This window comes from Polypterus senegalus, chromosome 6 (assembly GCF_016835505.1).
Source record: "Polypterus senegalus isolate Bchr_013 chromosome 6, ASM1683550v1, whole genome shotgun sequence".
NCBI classification, from domain to species: Eukaryota; Metazoa; Chordata; class Cladistia; order Polypteriformes; family Polypteridae; genus Polypterus; species Polypterus senegalus.
In genome coordinates, this window is record NC_053159.1 from 78,189,540 (window position 1) to 78,215,559 (window position 26,020).

The 26,020-nt window shown below is 37.1% G+C and overlaps 1 protein-coding gene across 6 annotated transcripts in view; it reads left to right on the top strand.

Moving 5' to 3' along the window:
* slc4a3 (solute carrier family 4 member 3) overlaps positions 1-26,020 on the top strand; it is a 274,743-nt gene that overhangs the window by 176,081 nt on the left and 72,642 nt on the right. For all 6 annotated transcript variants that reach the window (XM_039756390.1, XM_039756394.1, XM_039756391.1 and 3 more), the window contains 6 exons: positions 10,936-11,081; positions 13,354-13,534; positions 14,600-14,735; positions 19,043-19,220; positions 21,798-21,897; positions 22,400-22,584. In XM_039756390.1, the coding sequence (XP_039612324.1) occupies positions 10,936-11,081; positions 13,354-13,534; positions 14,600-14,735; positions 19,043-19,220; positions 21,798-21,897; positions 22,400-22,584 (926 nt within the window). The remainder of the gene's footprint in view (positions 1-10,935; positions 11,082-13,353; positions 13,535-14,599; positions 14,736-19,042; positions 19,221-21,797; positions 21,898-22,399; positions 22,585-26,020) is intronic.

The window sequence follows — 26,020 nt, forward strand, 5'->3', positions numbered from 1 at the left end:
CCATAGGTGAGGATAAGAACATAAACTGAGTAGCTATTTAAAAGTTTGCTGCACTTATTTATGAACGACTCCCCAAAGTTTTCTGTTTGGGGCAACTTCAAAGTCACTTTGCTTTCTTAAAGTGAGAGAATAATAACATTAAGATAATTATGTGTCCAAGCCAAAGACTCACTAAGGTTTGGATAGATTTTGATTTCCTGCCAATGAAAATCAAAAACAGGAGGAAAGAAAAGCTTCAGCCTTGGCTACGTTTGATCCTCACCGTAAGCTAACTCAGCTTAATCCCAAGTATCCAGCCATAGCTCCTGTATTCAGAAAAGTATGGAGCAAATGTCATACAGACATGACCTTGGAGCACCTAGCAGAGCACCTTCCTTCCAATGACTCAGGACCACAAAACACTTGGAGACAAAATTCAGTAAATTTTGTGGCTGGACTTAAAAAAGACTGTTCACTCATAATCCCTATGCAGTCTATCAGAACTTCAACAAAGAAAAATAGTAACAAAGGCAGTGTCCAGGGGCATCATGTATAAACAGTGCATAAATAGCGATGTGTAAAACCTAACTTGGCATAAAGCCACACACATCTTCATGGTAGCTCCAACCCTGGCATACACAAGTTCTCCACTTGGTTTTGCAAACTGGCAGCACCCAGCGTTAAAGTAGTGCTACTGTTCCAGTGTGGTTTCCCTTTCTTTTTTAGATCCACATCCCTGATGCGGCTTTATAAATGCACTGTAATTAATCGCACACTGTTTATTAGTTTAATGCATCTGATTGTAATTAACCTGTAACAATATAATGGTCCACAGAATGGTCAAACTATTCTAAATACCATAGCTGCTTTAGTGTTGTTACTCTCACTGCACCTTTTTCTTCTTCTTCTTTCAGCTGCTCCTGTTAGGGGTTGCCACATCGAATCATCTTTTTCCATATTACTCTCACTGCACCACTCGGAGTATTTATATCGCTGTATCTGAGTGGGGAATCACAGCTGTACAGCAGCTGATCAGAAAGAGAATTATCGGTATACAGCATCAAGCACACGCTGCCTCAGCCATGCTGTCTATTGAACTGCTCTCATACGGCAAAAGCTTCAGAGCCTTTCCTCGCGGTTCAGAGACAGTTTCATCCCAAGAACCATAAACGCACTCAATCAGTCCATCAAGTGCTCCTTGTAGAACTGTTTGTACTTATAAGTACAATCACCTCACTGTAAACTTGCAATACAGTTATAATATTGCACAACCTGAGCCACATTATAAAGCGTGTATTTACATATGATGACGATATAATTTTTAAGATGAAATGCAGCAAAATATGTTTATTATATTATACTGATAAAACTTTAACTTCATTTAAATAATCCATATTATTAATAATTAAACATGTGAGGACACGGTGCCACAGCGCTAGCGAGTCGCTGGTGCGCTGTTCACGGATTGTTCCTGCCTCGCGCTGTATTCTTGCTGGGGCTGGCGTGACAAAGGAAAGGTAGATGGATGGACTAATTAAACATGTACTTCGAAGATATTTCAATGTTCCTCAAAAGTTTAGAAAAATCAGCATTCTAAGCATACAGATGCCTTAACGTCTATTACAGAGCTGATTGTGTGGCGATTGGTTACTTGGAGAAAGAAAAGGAAGGACAGGAATTGGAGGTTAGTAGGTTTGAAAGAGACAGTACTGCTACAATACATTATTTCATGAAAGGTCACACACGGCGCAGCAAGCTTTTTCTCCTATCATCATGAAAATGATATCAAGTATACATCTCAGTATTTTAATTATTCAAAGAGCTGTAATTTCACGAATGTAATGGATTCTGTGTCCTGTCGGAGGAAGAGAAAGCCCATTTAAGAAACACGTAGTGATTCACACACATAGAGCACATAAAAGATCAAATACAAAACAAAGCATTTAACATGTTACTTTAGTTACGATGGGATTTGAGAAACTAGTAAATTAAAAGATTTTAAGATGAAGTTTATGATGTTCTACTTTAATGACAAAATAAAGTGAAAATTTCGTGTTTTTTTCCCACTGTGATTGTGGGCTATGACTCGCCTTTTCACGGCGACATTGATATCTGACAACTTATTTTAAATTTCGGGCACTGTGTGACTTTGTGAACTTGAGCTTTCGAGTTTCTCCGACACTCTATGTCACTCGATCAACTTCCTTTTGTTGTTTATACCACTGTTTAAACCAACAAATAGTAAGTTTGTCCTTGCCTTCACTTGGTATTTGCTGAAATTCTTCCATTTCCCCCCATGCTTTTGCCATTGTCATTTCACAGAATGCTGAGCTTAAGGGCTATTTATATTGATTTGCATATTCAAAGAGGCATAATTCTAAGAGGAGGCAGGGCAGGACCGCAGGCTGACCGGGATTTATGTAGCGGAAGAACGTGGAAGCTGGCGTTCGCACAGATTTATGCATCTGGATTTTTTTACATTTACGCTTTTGTCCATACGCCATGTTATAGTGTGAATTCTCCGCACGTCATTTTGCATGAAGCCCCAGGTGTGCAAAGCTGAGAGAGAGTAATACATGTAGACTCAAGGCTGTAAAAGCTGCCAAAGGTGAATTTTCTAAGTACTGACTTGAAAGGGGTGAATATTTACAGTATGTGATCAATTATTTTGAGCCTTATGTTTGTAATCAATTTAGATCACTTTGCAGAGATCTTTTTTTCACTTTCATATTAAAAAGTCTCTTTCTGTTGTTTGATGTCAAAAAAGCCAAATTAAACCCATACTGATTCAATGTTGTATAACAATAAAATGTGAAACTTGCAAAAGATGAATACTTTTCTCAAGTAACTGTACATTGTCAATTGTTCCATGGCCACCATGTCATCAGCATTGCTTATCCTCAATCTAGTGTTTGACTACTGACACAAGCCTACTTTCCTGGTATTGATTTTCTGAGAAAAGGCTACAGAGTGTGATCTTTTAATAAATGGAACACAATTTTAAAGTGGAAACTGCCATCTTTAGTTTTAAGTAAAGAGATTATCTGTCTTTGTCTCACTACCCTTGCTGCAAGATTCAACTAGATTGTTAGCCAAGACAGCTCACTTATATCCAGAACTGTATGCATTTCTAGTTTAATCAAATAGTCTTAGTGTTATTCAGTTTCTAAACCAGTGCAATTGCTTACCTATCTGGCACTGCCTCTGAGCTGCTGGATTCAGTAAAAAATAAACAATTCCTTAATTGCACCCTCACATGTCTCAATGGATCCCAAATGTAATTTTAGTTTTCCATCTTAGGACCAGTTGAATCAGACTAACCATGATAAAGACAGTAGAACATTCCAAGTTATGCTTATGCCATGGCCCATGGCCACTCCAAACAAGACTATTTCGAGTCACATGTTAACTTAACACACAATCAGTTACTAAGCAGAGAAGTGAAATCAAGTATCTGGAACTATGTAGCATCAGTGCTAACCACTGTGTCACCGTACAGCCGTTCATATTAAATATGCAATCTATGTAATGTAAACAAACTGTTCTGTGTTCTGAAATTTACTGACATGTTTAGTACAGTAGTAATTCTTTTTGATTTGTTGATCAGAGCTTGAACTCAGCTTCAAGACTCACCTAATCATAACAATTCATGTGCTTGACTAGTTAAAGAAAAGAAACTGCTGACGAGAATCATTTCTTTTGTGTACCATAATACACCTGAACAGCTCAGTTTTTACTGACTGACATGACTTGACAGACAAGAGTATATTAAACTTCCATTACATTGAAAGACTGCAGAACACGGCTGTTGCAGATTAAATTTATACATACTTCAGCCAATTGTTTTTATAAATAAGGTCTGATTAAATGAAAAGTGAAGCTTGAAAGTAATTTAATATAGCAAATTAAATGACTTAACTGAAACTGACGAAGTGATTTTTTAAAGCTGATTAAAGAATGTCATAAATACTTTTTATAATATGTATAACAAATTGTTTATAAATAATTATTATGGTGCCAACCATTATGACATCATTGCATTGAATTATAGAAGTCCATGTACAGTATATACACTGAAATGATTTTTACCTAGCCAATTGCACCTTAACAGTTAATAATTAAAATGATAAACTCCACTCCACTCCACTCTTTCTTAATTATTCAACATTATCATTGGCTTGGAAGACAGAAAGTGCGCAGTCAATACTTTCTCAAATATTATCACACATACAAACTATACTTTATTCACAAACTCATTGCCAGGGCATTTACAGGGTCTGAAAATGCATCTTGTGAAGTACACATCATCTTATTTTATTATTTTCCTTAAGTTTATCAGCCATGTTTATTAATGACAGAATTTTATCTAGTACAGTGGTGCCTCATACTTCAAATGATTTTAATTTGGAACATTCCAGGGTTCAAACACTAAATTCACAAGAAATTTGATCTGATTTGATTCAAGGGATGCTTCTAAGTTTGAACTGTGCACAAAAAAATGCAGCAACAGATGGTGCTTACTTAGTGAGCACAAACATTATCTGTTGTGTGCCCAAGTCATCTTTCATTCTTGCTATGAGAGCATCTCTTGCATTAACCTTACATGTTTTCACTGCTTTTATTGCTTTATTTTTGGTGTGTTTGGTTAAATATATAACCCCTATCTATTAACCATGGCATCCTCGTGGGACATCACCACTCTTCACTAAAGTACAGTAAATTAAATTTACATTTTATTATACAGTATTTACATATTTTATTTATTGTTTTCATATCTTGATTTATTATTTAGGGTATTTAATTGTGTTATTTTTACCTTAAAGTATGTGTACTTGCTGTTTAAGTTTACTGAAATGGGTATTGTTAAGGTCTATGAACACATTAATTCACTTTAAATTATTTCTAATGGGTAAAACTGATTCAGACTTTAAACAATTCAGAGTTCAAATGGCCTCCTGAAATGAATTGTTAAGTATGAGGCACCACTGTAATTTTAGACTACATTTTCCTTTTGTCTAAGGAGAGAGATTCCAGTAGAGTGAACCACAAATTCCTCTTCACCAATTTCTTGTAATGAGAAAATTCCACACAGTTCCAAAAGAAAATCCTAATTAATTACAGAGGTTAGAGATTGGATTATGTGGTGCTATTTCAGTGTTATGGTACCTTCTTCTCCTTTAATAAAACCTATTAGTCAATACATGTTTGTTTTGTCCTTGTATTCACTCATGTCCTTGCCATTTAATTGTATAATCAAGGATATGCCAAAAAAGCTGTATGCAGAAAACACATGTTCTCACCATCCACAAGATGAAGATCTCCATCTCTATACAGTGCTATTAACCAACAAGCCAGACAGATTCAAATAGAGTAGGTTTCGGCAATGGCAACTGTCCCGTTTGTATTTTTTTATTTTTTTTTAGCCAGATTTTCTTTTTGTCTCGTTTGAACAGTAAATGACACAGTTAACACAAGGTAGGAGTTTGAGTAGGATACACTGATAATTAAAATAAAAAGTATGGCCTGAATGTAAACGTGTAAGAAAAACAGCAACAATAAAGAGCTGGGGCACTGGATAGTGATATTTAGCAGATTTCTTGGCCAAAAACAGAAAGAAAAATGATTGTCCAAAGCAACTAGAGTTGCAGAGTAACATCTTCTTCAGATGTGAATCTAATAAGTCTTCCAGTGGTGGTGTCTTTTGAGGTGGTTCTGGGAAGAAGAGGTAGGCCGGCACCACATGCAACCTGAATGGAAGGACACAGTACTGCCAATGTACACATGATGTTTTACTTTGCGGATGTCATTAAGGGAACTTGCCTCTACCTTTTCATCATGTCAGGAGTAGTTAGGAAATCTGCCTTTCTGAGTCTCTCAAGGAACTCGTCACACTTGCAGTATCAAGTAGGCATTAAAGCTGGAGACTTGGTTAAGCAAAAGCACCAGCTATCATCTGGCTTTAATACTAACAAAACAGGACTAGACCTGGGGTTAAAACCTTCCTCAATTAAACCTATGAGTAACATGCGTTTGACTTCAAGCTCCAATTCTGCTTTTTCTGCCTCCGATAGTCGATAAAATTGTTCTCTGACCGTCACTAATCAGTGGCGGTTTGTAGTGCAGGGCACTGGGGTACCCAAATATTTAAAAAACTCTACTCAAATTAATTAGGTAATGCAAAATAATCATGGAATAAATGTATTTATTTGTACAAAGTGCCTTGTGTCAGTGCATGTCAACATCCATTAACAACTGGTTCTGACTTGTATTTGTTTATAATTTCTGCGTGAAAATTTATATTTCCCAAGTGAAGGATGGCGGCCAAATGAGAGTGTGTATAAGTCCTTAATTTTCTGACAAGCAGGTGACCTGAGGCTGCCCTTTAATCGGTTGCTTTCAGATTTCTGAAAACATCTTTCTAAAAAATACAAGCGGCATTAAAGTAGTGCAGCCCAGTGTTTTTCAACCGGTGTGCTATAGCACAGTGGTGCGCTGTGAGAGCTACCCAGTTGTGCCTTGAAAATAATAGTGTAGCATGCCTGGGCCTAAACCTGAGAGAGACAGCCTCCCCTAGGAATCAACACCTTTTTGGAGGAGGACAGTACTACCTGGAGAAGCTGGCATTAAAGCAGCTCTGTGATTGCTATGTTGCAAACAAATCACTTAGAATACTTTAGATGTGTCTCCAGACTCTTAGAATTTATCTGCCTGGGTATGTGGTCACCAGTGAGCCTCACAGTGCTGGTGGTTAGTGGACATATGAATTGCCTCTGAGGCACAAAGGGGCAGGCAAAGGGATGAAGCAGCTATGAGATACCAGCAAGGTGGTCACTAAGTGCCGTTTCTTGTGAACACTGATCTATGCTTTCTTTACTGGCTTCGCTGGTAGTCCCACCCCTTCAGGCAGTTGAGCATGTGTATGAGATATAATGTGTTTGTGGTTAGTAAGACAGTGGTGTGCCTTGGGATGTTTTCGGTGATAAAAAGTGTGCCACCAAGACAAAAAGTTGGGAAACACTGATCTAGACAATAGCATGAGGCTATGTTTTTTTTTTTTGGCAGGCTTACTGAAATTACTCAGTTTAATCAGAAAGTAATTGAGAAATTTAATTTTAAATTATTGGCAAATAAAGACTGTGGTCTGCTAGATTCAGGCTAGGGGTCCCTTTCTTTCCATGGCTTTAATAAATTCATGTGATAGATTCTTTCATCTAGTTGAAGATTTGGTGGATTCTCCAAGTAGTCAACCAGGCCTTTTCATTACTTTTATTTTGTACGGTTGTTGCCAATGCACTACTAATTTTGAATTAGGTGTTAGAACCAAAACCATTAGATGATCTCACAGAATAGACAGACTTGAGCTCTCTGTGCATGCAACATGTGTCTTTTTAGCAGAGGCATCATTTTTTCAAATCTATCTCATATTAGAGGAAAGGATGCCTCATTTTCCCAACCTTTTTAACATTGTCCAAAATACCATGGGGCTGTCTAGCATACAACAATTCAAAAGGCGAGAACCGTGGTAAAGAGGATTTAGGGGTGGAACTGATTCCTGTTTTTGTTCCCATCCTCACTGACTTTTTTTTGTAGACGTTGTTTGAGTGTCTGATTTAACTACTCTACTAAACCATCAGTTTGTGGATGATATACTGAGGTTTCTAAGTGCTTAATTCTGAGTACTTTGGTAATTTACCTGATTGTATCTGAGGTGAAAGGTTCTCCCTGGCCAGCCACTCACACAAAGACCCCCACCAACTTCTGTAAAATATTCCTTCATTTGGCTTGTCCAAAAAGTAGCCACTGGGTATCACGTAGTATAGTGAACAAAGACTAGAATGTATTTATGTCCCAGGCCAAGGGGTCAAGAGGTTCTACTATATCAAACCCAATCTGCTTGAATGTAATATCAGTCAAAGGGGAAGGGGAACTCACAGTTCGGAGCTAGGTGGTGAGGGTGTGATAGTTCACCTACTCAGTATAATTTATTATTATTAAGCACCTGGCCCTTGTGACATGGAGTGTGCAGCTTTTTGACCATCTATGAGGACAACTGCTTTTTCTGAAATTTAAGGGAGTAGTAATTCCACTGTTCCCTTTATAAAGATAGTGGCAGTTGAAAGCTTGACTATAGGATCAGTCGCAACCTCCCTGGTAAGAGCTTAAGACCTTGATGTCTTCCCCAAAATCTCTATTGAAACATCAACAGTAGATGCTGGGAAGTCTACTGCGTCACTATGAGCGGTCACATCGTCACCTCGTCAACTGTTGGAAGTACACGGTGTGGAGACATTGTGAGAAGGGGATTCTCCATCTATGGCCAGACCCATAGTAGGTTTTCACTATCGCGGAAGTACATGTTGGTGAGCAACAATGGAAATATTGCTTCTGGAATCTGTAAGAGCTCTGACCTTGTGTCCATTCACTATCACTGCACCTATATAAGGGAGGTTGGGTTAGCAACCCTCAGTTCACAGTACCTTCTTCCTTGTGACCATCCACAGGCCATCGGCTCTCCTACATGTAGACAATATGGGATAAAGTGTCTCAACTCTCCACACTTGAAACAGTTGGAGTGATCTTTCTTTCAGCTGACTACTGAGGTTTTGATCACATCTGAAAGGCTCATGTATCTGAGGGCATCCTATTTAAGGTTTATGATGATCTTAGGGCTTTTCTGACCTCTCCAAAAGCATTGCCCCCCTCCCGCATTGCTCCAGGGTGTCTATGAGTATATCCATATTCTTTCAGGCTTGTTGTCAAAAAAAAAAAAAATACCAAAAGTCAAAACCAGAGACCAAAGAGAGAAACAACAAAGTCAAAATGCTAAAGCCAAATTAAAGTCAAAGTAGAGGTCAAATGTCTTATCTCAAAATTTCACAAAAAAAGCATGTAGTTCACAAATAAATTTAATCTCAGTTGAACCACAGCTACAAGTGGTGACCTTTATATAGGATGACATCACTCCATCATAAAACACTGTGGGATGTTTTATTTTGGTAATGAGTGTCACAAAGCCCTCAAAATAGTGGCCCCCATTGCAAAAAGAAATTGGCATTTGAAATAATGTTAAAAAATTATAATCTTGTAAATAAGTTCTTTAAATGAAAAACAGATGTCAGAAACAGAATCTCTGGGTCAGAACCCCCTAGAACCCCTCAGGAAAGTCCCCAAAAATTAAATATAAATTATTCCAACATTTTTTTTGCTCCACTAATCAAATGCCTGTGAGTTGCTCAGGGTTGAAGCACCACTCCCAGTAAGGCTGTACCTGCTGATTCGGGGACACTCTTGTACCTGGCAATAAATTCAGTTTTAATGAGATCATATTTAGTGTCAGTCATAGTAAGCCCTCTGTACCACCACAAGACCACAAACGGTCTTGTCCCAGCGATTGCCAGATTTATGCTCTTTTAGATATTAAGAGGAATGCTTTAAGCGAAGCAGTACCTGTGAGTGTCCAAAAGCACTCTCTTCCCTCAGAACCTTCCTTGTCAATTATTGAGTTTGTGTTCCAATGAAGTTTGCCCATTGATTGGCAACCTGCACAGAGAAGGTCTGGAGTTGTTTGGCTACAACCATGTTGAGGTCCACTGATTCTTGACATGTCCCAGTAATGGATCTTGCTGACTATGCCACTCACTATAAAAAACCAAGAAGAACCGAACAGACAAAGTTGTTGGGGTATTGGAAGGTGGACCCCATATAACTGGAATATTTGTTGGCCATTAAAAGAACAATGATTGCAAATAGCAGCTAGTGCTTCCAAGTAGCTTCTTTTTCAGATACAGTTCTAATAATGACTGAAGCCTTTTAGTGGTGGCATCTTTTTAGATGATCCTGGAAGGAACAGACTGGTCTGTTGACAGATGCAGTGCCATAAATAGCTTCTAATACTTTCAGTCTTCTTGTTCTGAGGGCAAGAAAGGTCAGAGGCTATGAACGACAGAGCCAACTCTTGGCTCAGAGTGTTACATAGAAGCCCTGATGATGTCTCCCCTATATAGTCACTGTTGTCACAATAACAAGTGTCACAATAACGAGACATACTCAAGATAAAGATTTGGGGCAGCCACCCGTATAATCTGGTATCCCGGCTGCAAAGTTGGTCATTTTATGAGGATATACAGCACTGAAGTGCATACAAACGAGTCCAAAACAAGACTGAGGGAAAAGGGGCAGGTTTTTAAAGGGGAAGACAGGAAGTGAGGTCATAAGGATCGAGCACGTGGTCTTCAACCATTGGATCACAGCCGGACATGACATCAGAGGGGCCGGAGCTGGTGAGGTCGACTTCCATTGGCTCGGTCCCAGAAGTGATGTCAATAGAGCCAGGTGGACTCCCCTGGGAATGGTCTACAGGGAAGGGAGAAAAAGAGTCAGTGTACTCTGCCACATCCCGGCATGCCTCCGAACTGCCTTCACTCAAGCCCTTTAGCTGCCTCCCATGCGCACGTGTGTGACACTGTCTACAATTTACAGTTGCCTTTTCATCCACTAAGTTACCTCCCTAAGCTTCAAAATCTTTTAATTTGTCTTTGGAGAATTGATCACTTGCAATCCAAATTACTAAAATCAGCAGATATTTCTTTAAACTTTATTCTTTTTTTTGCATTCTCAAAAGGTCAGATTAAAGAGAACTATTCATTGCAGTTTCACTTACCTGTATTATAAAGACTTTATCCATCCTTTATTTTCAGTTAAGTTTCAGTTGAGAATCATTTGAACACTTTACTTTAACAATATGAAAAAACTTTCATCCCCAGATTAAACTAGAAGAAACTCTCATTTCTGAGTTTGAGGTGAGGGATGGGGTTCTATGACAAGGGTACCCAATCTGAGATTAAAGCAACTGTCACCTAAATTCAAAAAAATATGTGATCAAAAATTGCTAAACTCTGTTTTATTTTTGTACTTGCTTTATGATTGATGCTACCATTTTATATTTCTTTCCATTAGGTCATAGATTTGAAGACAACCCTGGAGTACGAAGGCACCTAGTAAAAAAATCTTCACGCAGCCAGATCACACGATCCATTAAGAAAACCTCACCAGTCAATTCTAGCATTAAGAAAAAAAAGAAGACAGACCGAAAACCTCATGAGGTAAACAATAATCCAAATGTAGAAAATTAAGAAAAAATGGAGCATGAAATGACATTATTACTGAAGCAACAGATAAAAAAAACAAATGATAAATTTTAGTTTTATATTCCATACTTATATTAAAGCATAAGGTAAATTATCTGAGGTATTAATTTTGCGAACCAGAGGCAAGGCGGAATGTTCAAACTTATAACTTTGTGGCTCAAAATGATGACTGGGAAATAGAGGCAGCAAAAGGCGCTGGCAAGTACTGTACATATTGTTTAAACAGACTGGGGTCTGGAAACCATAAGAAACACACCAAAACTTACTGTCTCAACCCAAAAACCTTAAACATAAATCAAAGTCAATGAAACGAGCAAAAAGTGTTCTCACACACTGATTTTGTTTTTGCACTATTAGTAATTTTTCTGTTGTTTTTTTTAGAATTTGTTCAGTGCTTGGAAAAGAAGATACTAAACATAACTTACATAAATAGACAAAGCACGATGACATGGTGACTACCATACAAAAACCAAAAATAATAATAATGAGTAACAATAAGATGAATAAAACAATTTAAATAAGCATGCAGATATTTCACAAATAAAACAAATTCGATAAAGAATATAAAAAATATTTATTTATTTCAATGATTTTTTTTGAGGGAGTATATTGATATAGTTATTAGTAGAAAAAGAGCAAACACTGGGTTTTTAAAGAGTCACGAATCTGCCATGTAATCCATACAATGTTGTAATGGCAGCTGTGGATCTCTGTTTACACAAGTGTATCAAATACATTAAGCTAGGTTAGGTTTAGATGCTTGGTATCCAAAAAGTATGGCACACACTTTAAGTAAAAAGATTACACTGATTGGAGAGCTTTTTGCAGTTAATAACTTTGGGCTGATGACAAGCCTGTGTGTGACACAGATCTATCTATTTTGTCCTTGCTATATAATCAACCAAAAGATACAATAAAACTGATCTTTAAATCTGACATAAAATCTATGTTCACATGTGGATTTCATTTCTGATGCAGTTCTGCTTCATCAAATATAATTTCCTTGTGAGATTTTTGTTGCCGCAGTTATTTTTCCATGTTGTTCTCTGTGTGATGTAAACCAATATCAATGCATCAAACAAAATGAAACAAAGCAAATGAAAAGATATAAAAGGTGCTTGAAAGCACAGTTTTCAATAGTTACCTATACTGTATATGGGTATATTTACAAGTAATTTTATTTTTGGGTGGATGTCACAGTGTTGCCAAAAGTTGGTATAATTAATAACAGAAATGAAAACATGTATCCAGACATAGGTGATGTTTTCAGTATTAATAATCAAAAAAGGCAGATAGACATTCAATCTATTTCAGTGCTATCACCTTAATTTCCAAAGATTATTATGTCACACTGTTGGCATAAACTTTAAACATAAACTCTGTAGAGGACTGCCTACCTAAATGTACCAACTGGATATAAGTTACATAGTAAATGAAAGTATGAATAGTTAGACAAAATGTAAACAGGTAGCCATTGTGTAGTGTCAGCAGGGCACAATGATGGATGCCTTTTTGTTTAGATGTTGCATGTCCAGTATTTATCATTCTGCTAAGCTATTATTTATATTGAGTGTTTCATCATTGTAAAACATAACCTTACTAATAGACAAAGCAAAGGACAAAAACTGCATTTTGCATGGCTTGCACTAAACTACAACAACGATTTATCGACCCATTCACCATCATTTATATTCTGATCACACTTTTTCAATATAATCCTTAAACGTACAACTTGCAAGTGAAAAGTTGCAGCTTTTGGTGTTTCCTTCTTGATAGCCATCTAAGAATATTTACTGGTGATCACTATTAATGGTGATAGCCTGTTAGACTGATTTGTCATGGAGGGGTCTGGTAATGCGATACTCAGTCCTTCTGGTTCCCATCCAATGGGCAGTTGAATTTAATTTCAGAATGGAATACCAATTGTGAGGAATCATCTTGATCTGTTTAAATCTGGATATTCACAGTCACTGGCAAATCTGAAGTCGTGCGTTACCCTGGTGTCTGTGTGTTCATATAACCCAGGAGAAATTCATAACTTTTCCATTTAGCACACTTTTTGGCAAGGGAGGCTCTAGGACATCATGAAACTCCCCAATTATTGAGATATTGAACGTGAATAAATAAAGCTACATATTCATGCCCAATATTGATATTTACAATTGAAATTTTACCTTATCTGGTTATATTTGTTCATGAACATAATCCACTGTTGTATTCATTGCAGGTGTTTGTTGAACTGAATGAGCTTATTTTGGATAAGAACCAGGAGATATGCTGGAAGGAGACAGCTCGCTGGATCAAGTTTGAAGAGGATGTTGAAGAGGAGACAGATCGCTGGGGAAAACCCCATGTAGCTTCCCTGACATTTAGAAGCCTGTTGGAACTTAGAAGGGCAATCACCCATGGTGAGCAGTTTCCTAAGGCGTGTGAAAACAATTGTAAAGTTACTGGTGAGCAACTTATGGTAGCAGGTTAACAAATCTATATGACCACTTTGTAAAAGCTGGGTCATTGTGTCTCTTGTGCCACAATATAACAGGAACAAAAAAATTACAATTTACAGTCACAGGAAATTTACAAAAAAACTAAAGAAATAAAATTAGTCAGCTCTGGTCAGAACTGAAAGCCTTGTTTAAATAAGCAGAATACATGGCAGCTTTTGAATCTGAGCTGAGCCAGGTATAGTGCTATCCATCTCTTTCTAATCTGTTTCTTAACTTATACACTCTCAAGAGAACCAAATTGGGTCAAACTTCTGGTGGATAAATCACACTAAGAGCAAAATCTAGGCAAAGTATTACAAAGGCTCATAATACTTGTTACTTTCAAACTGCTGATGTGATAATCTACTCAGCAGTTGTCAACGCCCCTGAAGCCTAACAATGCCTACCTGTACTTAAACTATCTATTTAGAACTGAGAAGAGCGTGTAATCTGCAGTTTTTTTCAGTTAGTCAGTGAACCACATACATGAGTACACTTGACAGAAATCAGGGAAAAACACTTCAAATAGAGGATGTCAGGAATGTAGAATAAACCACCAAGTTCAGTTGTTGGTTGACATATTGGAAATAGGCTGTTAGCTAATCAAATCAGTTATATCAGCTAAATGATCTCCTTCACCTAAATTAATTGTCAAAACCAAAACTATAATAGAATATCCGTGCAGAGAAGCAAAACCACCACAGTATACTGTATAAATATTGATATAGTATAGTTACGTCTTTGGCTTTGAGAGATCATATGCATGACTACACATGTACTTTTTCTATCTATCTATCTATCTATCTATCTATCTATCTATCTATCTATCTATCTATCTATCTATCTATCTATCTATCTATCTATCTATCTATCTATCTTACGTTCTAGCCACCTTTTGTATCTTAAGATTGTAAATTGGTGAGCATCAATAGAACAGGCATGTTTCTAACAACATTCAGCAATACTGTCTTCATTGTTTCCACTCAGGTGCCGTTCTTCTTGACCTGGAGCAAACCACATTGCCTGGAATAGCCCATCTTGTGGTTGAGACAATGATCATTTCAGACCAGATCAAAGCGGACGACAGAGCCAATGTATTAAGAGTTTTGCTAATGAAACACAGGTATACAGATGCCATATGAGCACATCAATGATATCATGATGACTCCCAGTTGCAGTAAATGTGGTCAAGCAGCTGTCAACGTCATCCATAAATACTGTGGTTTATAAGTGTGTCAGGTTTCAAATACATCATACTTGTCATATTGGAGGCTTGTGATTGATGATTTGAGTGCCACAAAAATGAATCAGTTTAGAATATGCTGTTGGATGATATACTAACTCATAATACCACAAAACAATAATCAAAGGCAACTGAATTTTGTCTTAATTATAAAGCACCATGTTTTAATATGACATTTTAGTGTATGTTATGTATTACAAGTGAGTATTACATTACCTTATTTCTAATACACTGTTTAGTTAAAAAGCAGATATTTGTTGCCTTTATTGATATTATTCTTAATATTTGGCGATTAGGCGTATTTATGGTAATTAATTCTGATGACCCATTTATGATTGATCAGTGCATGTTGGATCATTTTTGTTTTTTTTCAGTCATTCCAGAGTTCTCAATAGCTATACACACAACATTCCCTATCTAATGTTTATTATTTTTGCAGCTTCATGTAATGGAATGATGGAGGGTGTAATAAGAACAGACACGAGGCATGGCAAAGTTTGGGGCAGCCACCCGTTTAATGCGGTTTCCTGGCTGCAAAAGCAAATGATTCATGTAAGACAAGTTTACACGACAGAGTCCAAAACAGAACTGCCTCCCAGAGCAAAGGCGGAAGGCTTTATAGGACGTTGGGCGGAAGTGACGTCGTCCTCGGAGCCGGGACCGGAAGTGATGTCGTCCTCGGGGCTGGGACCGGAAATGGATGTGTCCCGCTTCGAGGTGGTGGCTCCTGGTGGGATTTCCCGGGAAAGACCTGTAGGGAACTTAGAAAGAGCGTCAGTGTACCCCGCCCCCCAAAGGCAGATGTATAATCAGTCCTCTCTAAGCCCTTCAACTGCCTCCTATGCACACGTGTGTGACAAGGGTCATTCACATTTTTTTCTATGCAGCTTATTTGGATATAGTAAAATATTACCTTATCAGTGTTTTAGCATTTTCGCCTGCTTCTGCATTCCAGGGTTAGATATGAGAGTGAAATATTTTATTTTGACAAAAGAAGTACAATGTCATTGCAGTTCCAGATGTGTTTAGGCTTGTGGAATATGCATTCAGAAAAGAACTCATCTGAAGAAGGGCCGCCTTCATCAGTTCTGCAAAATAAAAGTTGACATCCTGCTGGCAACACTTGAAGAAATTTAATGTTGTATTTTTGAAACATGCAAAATACTGTAAGTGCACATAACGACAAAGCAGTAGAACTACTACAACCTTTCACAGGGACCTTTAAAAATATGATTCCATCTTAAAATCAAGCTTTTGGGTATTAAATTAATTCACATCCACACAACTATAAATTGGATGAAGTAGGTTTGAGAATGTTATGTCATGTTAAGAATTTACAGTTTGAATTTTAAGTTTGATGGACTGAAAGATCTTGTCTCATTTGTAAAACTTATATTCTTATGAATTTTAGTCTTGTTCTTTAAAATCATGTGTTTTTAGTAATATTAAAGAAAAAAAAACACTTAGGTCAGTTATTTTTGAATACAAAAATATAAATTAGAAGAAAAATGTGCAGTTCTGATTTATCCATTGATTGTGAAAACTAGTTACAACAAAACAAACAAAAAAGTAGCATGTAGTTTTGCAAGCTGTCAGCTAAAAAAAATGTAAAAGAAAGAAACAGGAAATATGAACAAAGGGCAAAGGACCGGATCCAGATGGAGCTCTTGGCGAGTGTTGTGTGATTTATTGTGCAACTTCCACTCCAGTTAGTGCTGAAAATGACTACATAAGCACCACACTAGCACTTGATTAATGTTTGTTTGTGAGTAAACCTTACATACCATATCTAGCAATAACATAACATTCTCAAGATTTTTAAACCCAATTTATGGTCATAGGGTGACTAATGCCTATCACAGTACCATTATATGCAAGACTGGAACCAATCTTGAATTGGGGACCAGTTCATGACAGGGCCCATTCACTTAACATATGTCTGTATATAAAGTAACATCAATATTTAAAGTAAGTATATATGCAGTATATAAAGTAGCTTAGTTAAATAAATGTTAAGAAAAAAAATAGAGCATACAGTCCAGCGCCAACGTACGGTTCCATTTTGAACCAGCCATTTGACTGTACATCAGTCACAAAGAGTGCAGATCTTTTCAATTGAATCTCTGTGGGTTTGGTGTGGGTCACTAGTACACATACTTTTGCTGACATGGAGTAGCAGAAACTGATATTTGAGTCTTGGCTGCCTTTCCTCAGGGTGCTGCGCAGCACTTTTGATCTGCTGCACAGCTATTATCATACCACTCACTCCAGACTCCTTTACAGCAGTTTGGAAGTGCCGTACAGCTATGCTCCCAACATTTAAAGTGGGTACCACTCATCATTTACTGTATATGTCGATGCTTCACGGCAGTCAATTGATACTTCATGGGGGATACACCCAGTGCTTGTCATTCACGTGTTGGTACTTCACACTGTATGTTACATCAGAAGGAAAACTTCTTGTTCATTTGTTGCTATGTCACAATGATCGATCAATACATGATTGGGAAAGCTCCTATAATGTAGTTGTATTGAAGAAATTGGTCATAAAAGAAATGTACCAGCTCGTCTATTATTCACACCAGCTCATCAGTAAAAAAAAAATTGAAGGAATATTGGCCGTAAGTCCGGATGACCTCAACTTCATTTACCATAAATTGGCAGGTGGCTTTTTTTAATTTCCAAGTTAATACAAGAAATGAGTTGAGGCTGTTGCTAAGAACAATATGTAGTCGTCATAGACCATTTTGATTATCTCAGTTTCAGTAAGTCATCCATGCAATTTTGATAACCATTTGCACTCAAGACCAGCCATCTCCAGTCTTTGCGCTGCAGAGCTGCATTTTTTATTACATCTGTTTTTGTAAAGTTTATGTACTGTATGCCATTTATCTCTTTATTTAATTAAAATTCTACTCTCTGTTTTTACAGCCAATGTCTGGCGGCATAGTAAAATTTCAGTGTGTGTTATTTTTAGGACATCTAATCCAAAAAAAACATATATTTTATGACTTGCATATTGTTATTTTTAATACCCAGCTTACTAAGTGCCCTTAATTAAATGTTAGCATCATGGACAGCCTGGAACTGAGATCATGGTAGGAACCAACATTGACTGGGGTGGGTTACAGACATACCTATATACTCACACTCATTCTTATTCAGCAGTTTTCACAATCTACAGAAACCATAAACCAGTAACATAACTGATTGCACACCTTGTAATTATCTTATCCATTTTCACAATGAGGGAGTGAAAAAGTAGCATCCCTCATACCCAGAGTACCAGAAAGGGTGCTAAATCGTAAACAATTAAACACTCCCAAAGCCACTTAATCTTTAATTAACCAGCTAAGTACAAGGGAGCAATGAACATAGCAAGAAAGTAACTAATCAAAAAATGGACAAAACATTGGAAATTGAAGCTTAACTGGGCCTGACTGGTAGGATGCCAAGCCCTTAAGTACCACAAATCGCTCCTGGCCTAACTTTACTTTCTGGATCATAATAGTCTTACTTTTAAAATAAGAACACCAGTGAGCCATCAATCATCTACAAAGAGCTATGGCTCCAGATCAGCCTTCTTGCTGCCTTCTCACATAAAGTGATAGATCAGTTCTTGCAGTTCTAGCCATCTATCAGAATGGAGCTCTTTTGATCTTGTTGTCCCTCTACAAGGGTGTTCAGGCGTTATTGGAAACTTCCTGTCTGAGTGTCTTCTAGCGTGCTGGGCGAATATCATTTGCCACTTAAGAGTGTAATCAGTGCAATGTAGTTGGTCAATACATTGTGTCATTCACTTTCCTGAATTTAAAAGGGATAAATCTATAATCAGACAGACCCTAAGGCAACCTGCTCTGACCTAGTTTGAATTGTAATGGGTTAGTTTAAAAATAAACATCTAAGGCTTTTCAGTTATGATTTAAGCAAATCAAAATTACAAATAAAAAAGAAAACAAGAACTTCATACAAACTGTACAGCTTGTCTGCTCCTTTTTAGCCAGGACTAAAGTTTGGGTTTAGTCCAAATCTCTTCACATTATGGCAAATAAAATGTATGTACCAATTAAAGTCATGAAGATTATCTTATAGCCCAACAAAAATCAAAATTGGTAAATTTGATATAACATCACTGTATCTCCTACAATAAATTTTAAGGACAATTGTATTTATCTATTATATTTCAGTCACCCAAATGATGAGAAGGAAGCCTTTTTCCCACGAAATCATTCTGCCACCAGCATGACCTCCGTTTTAGCTAGCCACCATCTAAACCACAATCATGCAATGGAGACCTGCTTGCCTTTAGTGGGAGAAGAGAGGATTGAATTACATGACACTAAGTCACAGGAGTCTGAAAAGGAGGTAAGGATTACAATACATAGTGCATTATGTTTAATGCCTGTTTATTACTGTACTTTACATGCAAAACGTATTATGTACACAGGTCACTCAGTCATTTCCTTAATCCAGTTCTGTTTCACAGTGTGCTGGAATTTTTTCTGGCAGCACTGTATGCAAGGCTTGGGAAAAAGCCATGGACAAGGCAGTTATATACACAGCCTTCTGACAAAATTAAGGAAATGACAACATATAATCGGATCCACCACATTCTGCCAGTGCACACAGTAGATTCTACTAGTGTGTAGTCTTGTATTAAAGGGAAGATTTTTTTTTTTCCTTGACAGATAGCATCCCTTGGTATTGAGGTGATCCTGCTTGTGGTGCCTCACCAGAAATTACTTTAAGGGCACAATTTGGTGGTGACTAGGTTTCCCATTGTTGCCATGTTTCAAAAGCATTGATTACTCTGGCTTTGTAAGATGGGCACCTTGTCATTCTGGAAGATTTCACCACAAACAGAATCAAAATGATTAACCATAAACTGTACATAACTGCTCAGAAATGGCTTTATATTTGTTTGCAATTCTGTTATTCAATCCATTACAAAGAATTGCACCACATATCATAACTGAGACGGTAGAACCAGACGCCAGTGCCCAAAAAAAAGACAAATGAAATATATCTGCAAAATAGACAACTTGCTGAAGAGTAGTAAGTATTCCGACAGGGGTTTTCATGCTAAAATGAGGAGAACTAATCACTAAAACCAAAACACTACTCCAAATTTAGGTTAAGTATTCTTTCTTGCAGCTACTAACAAAAATAATTTTTTGTTTTTTTTGCCTGATGAGAACACGTTCAAAGATGTTTAATTATTGTTTCATTGCACAGCAGAGCACTGCTTGTGCTCTTTGTGCCGTTTTACAAACCCAGATTACTGCAGCATTCCTCTCTATGAGCTCTCAACAGTCTCTTCTTGATGGAATTTCATATTTGTGTCGTATAATAATATTTAAAAATCATATGATCGATAGGGGCTTGTCTGTGTTTTCCTTGTATCTTGATATTCAGTGTAAAGATATCTTGGTCAAATTGCTTACACTTTCATCCACATTTGACATTCCTTGATTGTTTGTTTCCTTTCGATTCCCATACTTCTATCAACTTAACCACTGGTACAAGTGAAAAAACAGCACACTTTCTTGCCACAGAGCCTGATATTTCATTCAGCCGTTTTTATAAATGACTTTAAGAAAAACAGAACATTACATTATTTAGTTATCTCAATTACCCCACCTGAGTGGAAGCCCCTGCTGTCGATAGTGGTGACATGTTGATTAGCACATGCAAGTTCGAATTTCACTGTACTCTGTAGACATGATAGTAATGTCCCAGTAAACCTGTATACCTATAATTTCCATCATTCATTTATTTAGACGTTTCCTTCATTTTGACAGTTGACACTAAAAACCTTTGTGAACGATAGGGGGCACTCTCGCTCCCTTGAACCCCTGTCCACGACTCCAGACACCAGGTAAAAGTCCTCAAGTTGACTTTATTTTCTTGCCACAGTGCACAAAGCACACTCTCCTCCACAATACTCATAAATTACAATAAACCACAATAATAAACAAATAACCAATCCTCCAGCTCCCAGACGCGTTGCCACCCTTCCACCCAGCTCAGCTCATTGTCTGTGAGTTCCCACAGTCCTTTTATACCTCCTGACCCAGAAGTGTTTCTGCCCAATAGTCCACAAGTCCTTATTCCTTCCGGGTCAGGGTAAATAGTCCTTTTCTTCAACTCGGAAGTCCGTCGCTCTTCCTGTGACGAACCTCCGGGTCACAGGGCACGAAGAAGCCCTCGGTCCTCCCTGCAGCTCCCTCCTGTGGCCCCCACGGCATCCAGCAGGGCTTTGCATAAAAACTCCAATGTCCATGATGCCCTGCTGGTCTTCTGGGGACCTCCACGCTGCAAGGAGGGCTCCACCTGGCGGCTTGGGGGTATTGGCCGGGATAAATGGCCGGCCATCCATCACACCTTATAAACCTTATAAGGTAGTATGTACCAGTTGTATGAAAAATGACATTTAGGGAAATATAATGTGTTTAATACTGGCAACTGTAAATATGCATGTCACTTAAGTACATTAGAATATATTGGAACATACCAAGATTTACCTACTTTGAACAGCTATAGGATGTAGGGAATTAGAGAAGATGACAAAGGGTGACAGAACAATGGATGCTCATTCTGAATTACAGAAATAAGTACACATACATAAGCAGTGTTCGGTATTTTATAGCTGTTCAACTCACTTTCCAAGGCCACAAAATGAGTTTCTTTTCATCTACCACCTTTATACAGCCACTAAACTGTAAACTATTGTGTATGATTCCAATATGAAAAGCTTAAAAATGTATAATCTGTTTTCATCTCTGAAAGTGACGCATAGTGTATGAAATACAGCCACATGAGAGAGGCAGTGGTTGATTTTACAAACAAGAATAAATGAAGAAAAGGCACACAAAATTGATTAAATGATTACTAGTTAGTATTCTTACTGTATATTGTTTTGTCTTCTTTGATCCTTTTAAGAAATGTTCACATCACCATAATGCAGAAGGACATCGAAACAGATCTATAAAGCTCTTGGAAAAGATTCCAGATGATGCTGAAGCTACTGTTGTGTTAGTCGGTAAGATTGTCTTCCTCTTCTGTCAGCGTTTTAAGGTTTAGCTCCTATTAATGTTTTATTAGTAAATGGACTAAAGGTATGACAATATAATATATTCTTATTTGTTTGTATCCCTTTATCGATCACTTGCTGGGCAAAGTCTGAAACTGACATCGTCCATCAAATGCCCACACGCACACACTTGTACAGAACCAGCTTAGTAGTGTCAATTCACATAACTTGCATGTGGTGTTCCACTCCACTTGCTGTTCATTGCTGTTCAAGACTTTAAAAGGTGAGCATTAAGATTGAAAGAGGATAAGCCTGGGTTTGCACTAGCCCCTTTCACACATTCTCTTATAATAATCCTCTTATAAAAGACTTTGTCAAATCAAAATCGAAAATGTTTTAGGCATTTTTACTACTATGGTAATGAAGCTAACCCATTAATATACAGTAGATAGTTTGATGAAATTTGACACAACAGATTTTTTTTTGTAATATTTCTTGAATTTGCTTACAGGTTGTGTCGAGTTCTTGGAGCAGCCAGCAATGGCATTAGTGAGACTCAGTGAAGCTGTTCTCCTTGAGTCTGTCCTGGAGGTGCCAGTTCCAGTGAGATTTATTTTTGTGTTGTTGGGACCAAGCCAGTCAAATATAGATTACCATGAGATTGGCCGCTCCATCTCAACACTTATGTCTGATAAGGTACATTTATTTACATTTTTTTCATTCTAAACCAATATGTTTCCAGTAATGTACACACATTTCTATCAGATATAATTTACTAAAAGTTTGCAAAGTACTTGATGTTTGTCTACCTAAATTGAAAGTGACAACAAAAGTGTCAAAACAATGCAACTTCAAAACATGAATATTACAACTCATATTAACGTAATGCATGAACTTTTTAAAGCTATAGTTGCCTGTGGTGACTTTTTCCCTGCTCCATTCCCAACTGAAAACCTTAATAGGTAGTCTTGCTATTCCCATTATTATCTGCGTTAGGTGATAATGGGAACTTAATTCTTGCACACAGTTTTATTTAAAGAAAAGTGAGACATCTCTGGATTGTCTGTGTATTCACAGTACAGGTTGGCAGTGGACAACAGTAAAGTGACTTTGCCTCCATGTGGCAGTGGGCCACAGATGCGCTAATAGGGGCATACCAGTGGCACCAACTCTGCAAGAGACCTGACACATTACTCAATAAAAACATCCAGCCAACCGGTGGAAACAGACTGTTGAGGAAAGTTCAAAACAAGGCTAACATGGCTAGTTTTAAGTCACTGCCTGTAGTTTGCTATTAGCTTAGTATAGCAGTGGCTCTTAAAGAGGCATAGCAGAATGCATTGCATCTTGATATAATCATAGTTCTCTTATCAATGAAAAAGCAAGGCATTCTGAGCAATGGAACAAGGTTTTTTCCTGCCTTGTGCTCCAGGCTCCAGCACCCCCCACAATCCTGTTCAGGACTAAACGGGGTAGAAAATAACTGACATTTTAAACAAAGTATGAAAAATATTTTTAGTTTTATAACCCCTGGTCCAACATTCATAGTTAAGAGGTTCACATACCATTTTAAATTTTCATGTTGCTATTAATCTTTTGTGTATGGTTTGTCTACTGCACCACAAGTTTTTTAAATTTAGTGCTTGAATACGTTTTCACAGTTCACAAGAATTACTCTTATGGTCAGTTATTCAAGACTAACAGAGATAAAAAATAGTTTGCAATTTATTCCAAATATCATATTGTGACATTTTCTATAAAAAAGTCACTATGGCAACCTCTGCTGTGCTGTCATAAAAATAGTTTTCAGCATTATAGGTTGAATACATTTGATGAACTAAATTATCGGAAAAAAATTCAGCCTCTGATGTGCAGCACAGAATCACATCATAAACAGTCAGATTTCCTGTTGTGGTTGTTCACCTGTACAATCTAATAAGATTTAATCAGAATATTGTTGTTCAGGATGATATGTTCATAAATTGAAAGGAACTGAAATTAGCTTTAAACAGACATGTTCATAGACTAAACAATTGTACTGATTAGCTTCTCATGTGAGAGTAGTGTGTGCCTTTTATCCTACTTCACTATCTCCAGAGAGGTGATGTTCATTTTTAAAATAACTTTTCGTTGAAAGAACACTAGAGTTATTTGAATAGTGTCCACCTAGATATACACATCATGTTCACAAGTGCCAGAAGACTTAGAATGCAACTATTTTTCTGTATAAACCAGATTTTTGTCTTTGCTTTTTACTATGAATAATTTACTATATACCTACTGCTTGTACTAATAGACCAACAGGAGGCACTGGAAGCCCATAGTAGTCCAGTTTAAAAGATGCTTACTCATCTAACCTTATACAAGATTTTAAATTGTCTCTAGCCAGAATACTGTTAGAAATGGAAAGGCATGAAACATCATTGGCACCTGCAAACCAAAAACAGAAAAGAAAGCATGTGTTTTATTGCTTTGTAATGGGTAAAAGCATCCTTTTAGAGTGTAAATATTTGGCAGGGCTGGAAATGAATCCATTTTAAGTGAGGAGTATCCCACCTATTGTAATACCCCCTTGTGTGTTTGTGTATGAATAAAAATAAATCAATTTTTTTTTTCTTTTTACACATTTTTCAAATGTCATACTGACACATTCTGTAACATTTAACAAAATATGTACAAATGTGCTAGTAAATTCATATGCAGTATTCTTAACTTGTTATTAGTTCAGTACTTTTTTTAAAAATTAAATTAAATAAATAAAACAAAATTAGCCTTCCTTATCACTACACACATATTTTGAATCTTTTTTTAATTTGCAGCATTATGTAAAATAACATAAGAAAAAAAGTAAACTATCAAATTATATTTATATATAACAACATCTCTTTTATTAACCCACATTTACAAGTGCCAGAAGATTTTCTCATAATTTTTTTTTTAATATGTACAGTTTTTATTCAGGACTGTTCTTGTGTAAAATAACAAATTGATATATTTGCACTTGAAGCAAGGACAAATTAAAGACTTTGAAGAAATCCAAATTTACAATGGAAATGTCAAAATTGAACACATTTTTATCAGGGTTTTTATTGTGTCATCATTTATTAAGATGTTAATGATTAAACTGTACCTCTATTTATAGAGAACCATCAACTAACCCTATATGGTTCAGTTGCAGTGTAGCTGAGATGGCACCAGACTAGAAATGTATCAAGACCAGACTATATAGTATGGTACTAAGAGGAGATGATCCACTCTCAGTTAATACTGTGCTACTACACATTCCTCTCAATTTATAGGGGAAGAAAAATGACATCCTCGTTTAAACTTATCAAAAAATAACTGCAATTGTTAGACTTCATTAGATCAAAATGAGTGTCACTGTCATTATCGTAAACGTTATTAACTTTGAGCCAATGGAATGGCCCTGAAAACCCTATATGAAATATAATCATGTGAAGAGGGAGACGGTGGTAGAATTGTATCTGAAGCATAGATATTTTCGTATCTATAACTCATTTCCCAATTAAGTACTGTTGATAATTCATAGGAGTTAATACTTATCATCATGCTCTCATCTTTTTTCAATAACCAAATTAATCCAACAGTCACAAAAGTGTAAAATACAGCACACTAATGATTAATGGCTAAATGTACACTCACCTAAAGGATTATTAGGAACACCTGTTCAATTTCTCATTAATGCAATTATCTAATCAACCAATCACATGGCAGTTGCTTCAAAGCATTTAGGGGTGTGGTCCTGGTCAAGACAATCTCCTGAACTCCAAACTGAATGTCAGAATGGGAAAGAAAGGTGATTTAAGCAATTTTGAGCGTGGCATGGTTGTTGGTGCCAGACAGGCCGGTCTGAGTATTTCACAATCTGCTCAGTTACTGGGATTTTCACGCACAACCATTTCTAGGGTTTACAAACAATGGTGTGAAAAGGGAAAAACATCCAGTATGCGGCAGTCCTGTGGGCGAAAATGCCTTGTTGATGCTAGAGGTCAGAGGAGAATGGGCCGACTGATTCAAGCTGATAGAAGAGCAACTTTGACTGAAATAACCACTCGTTACAACCGAGGTATGCAGCAAAGTATTTGTGAAGCCACAACACGCACAACCTTGA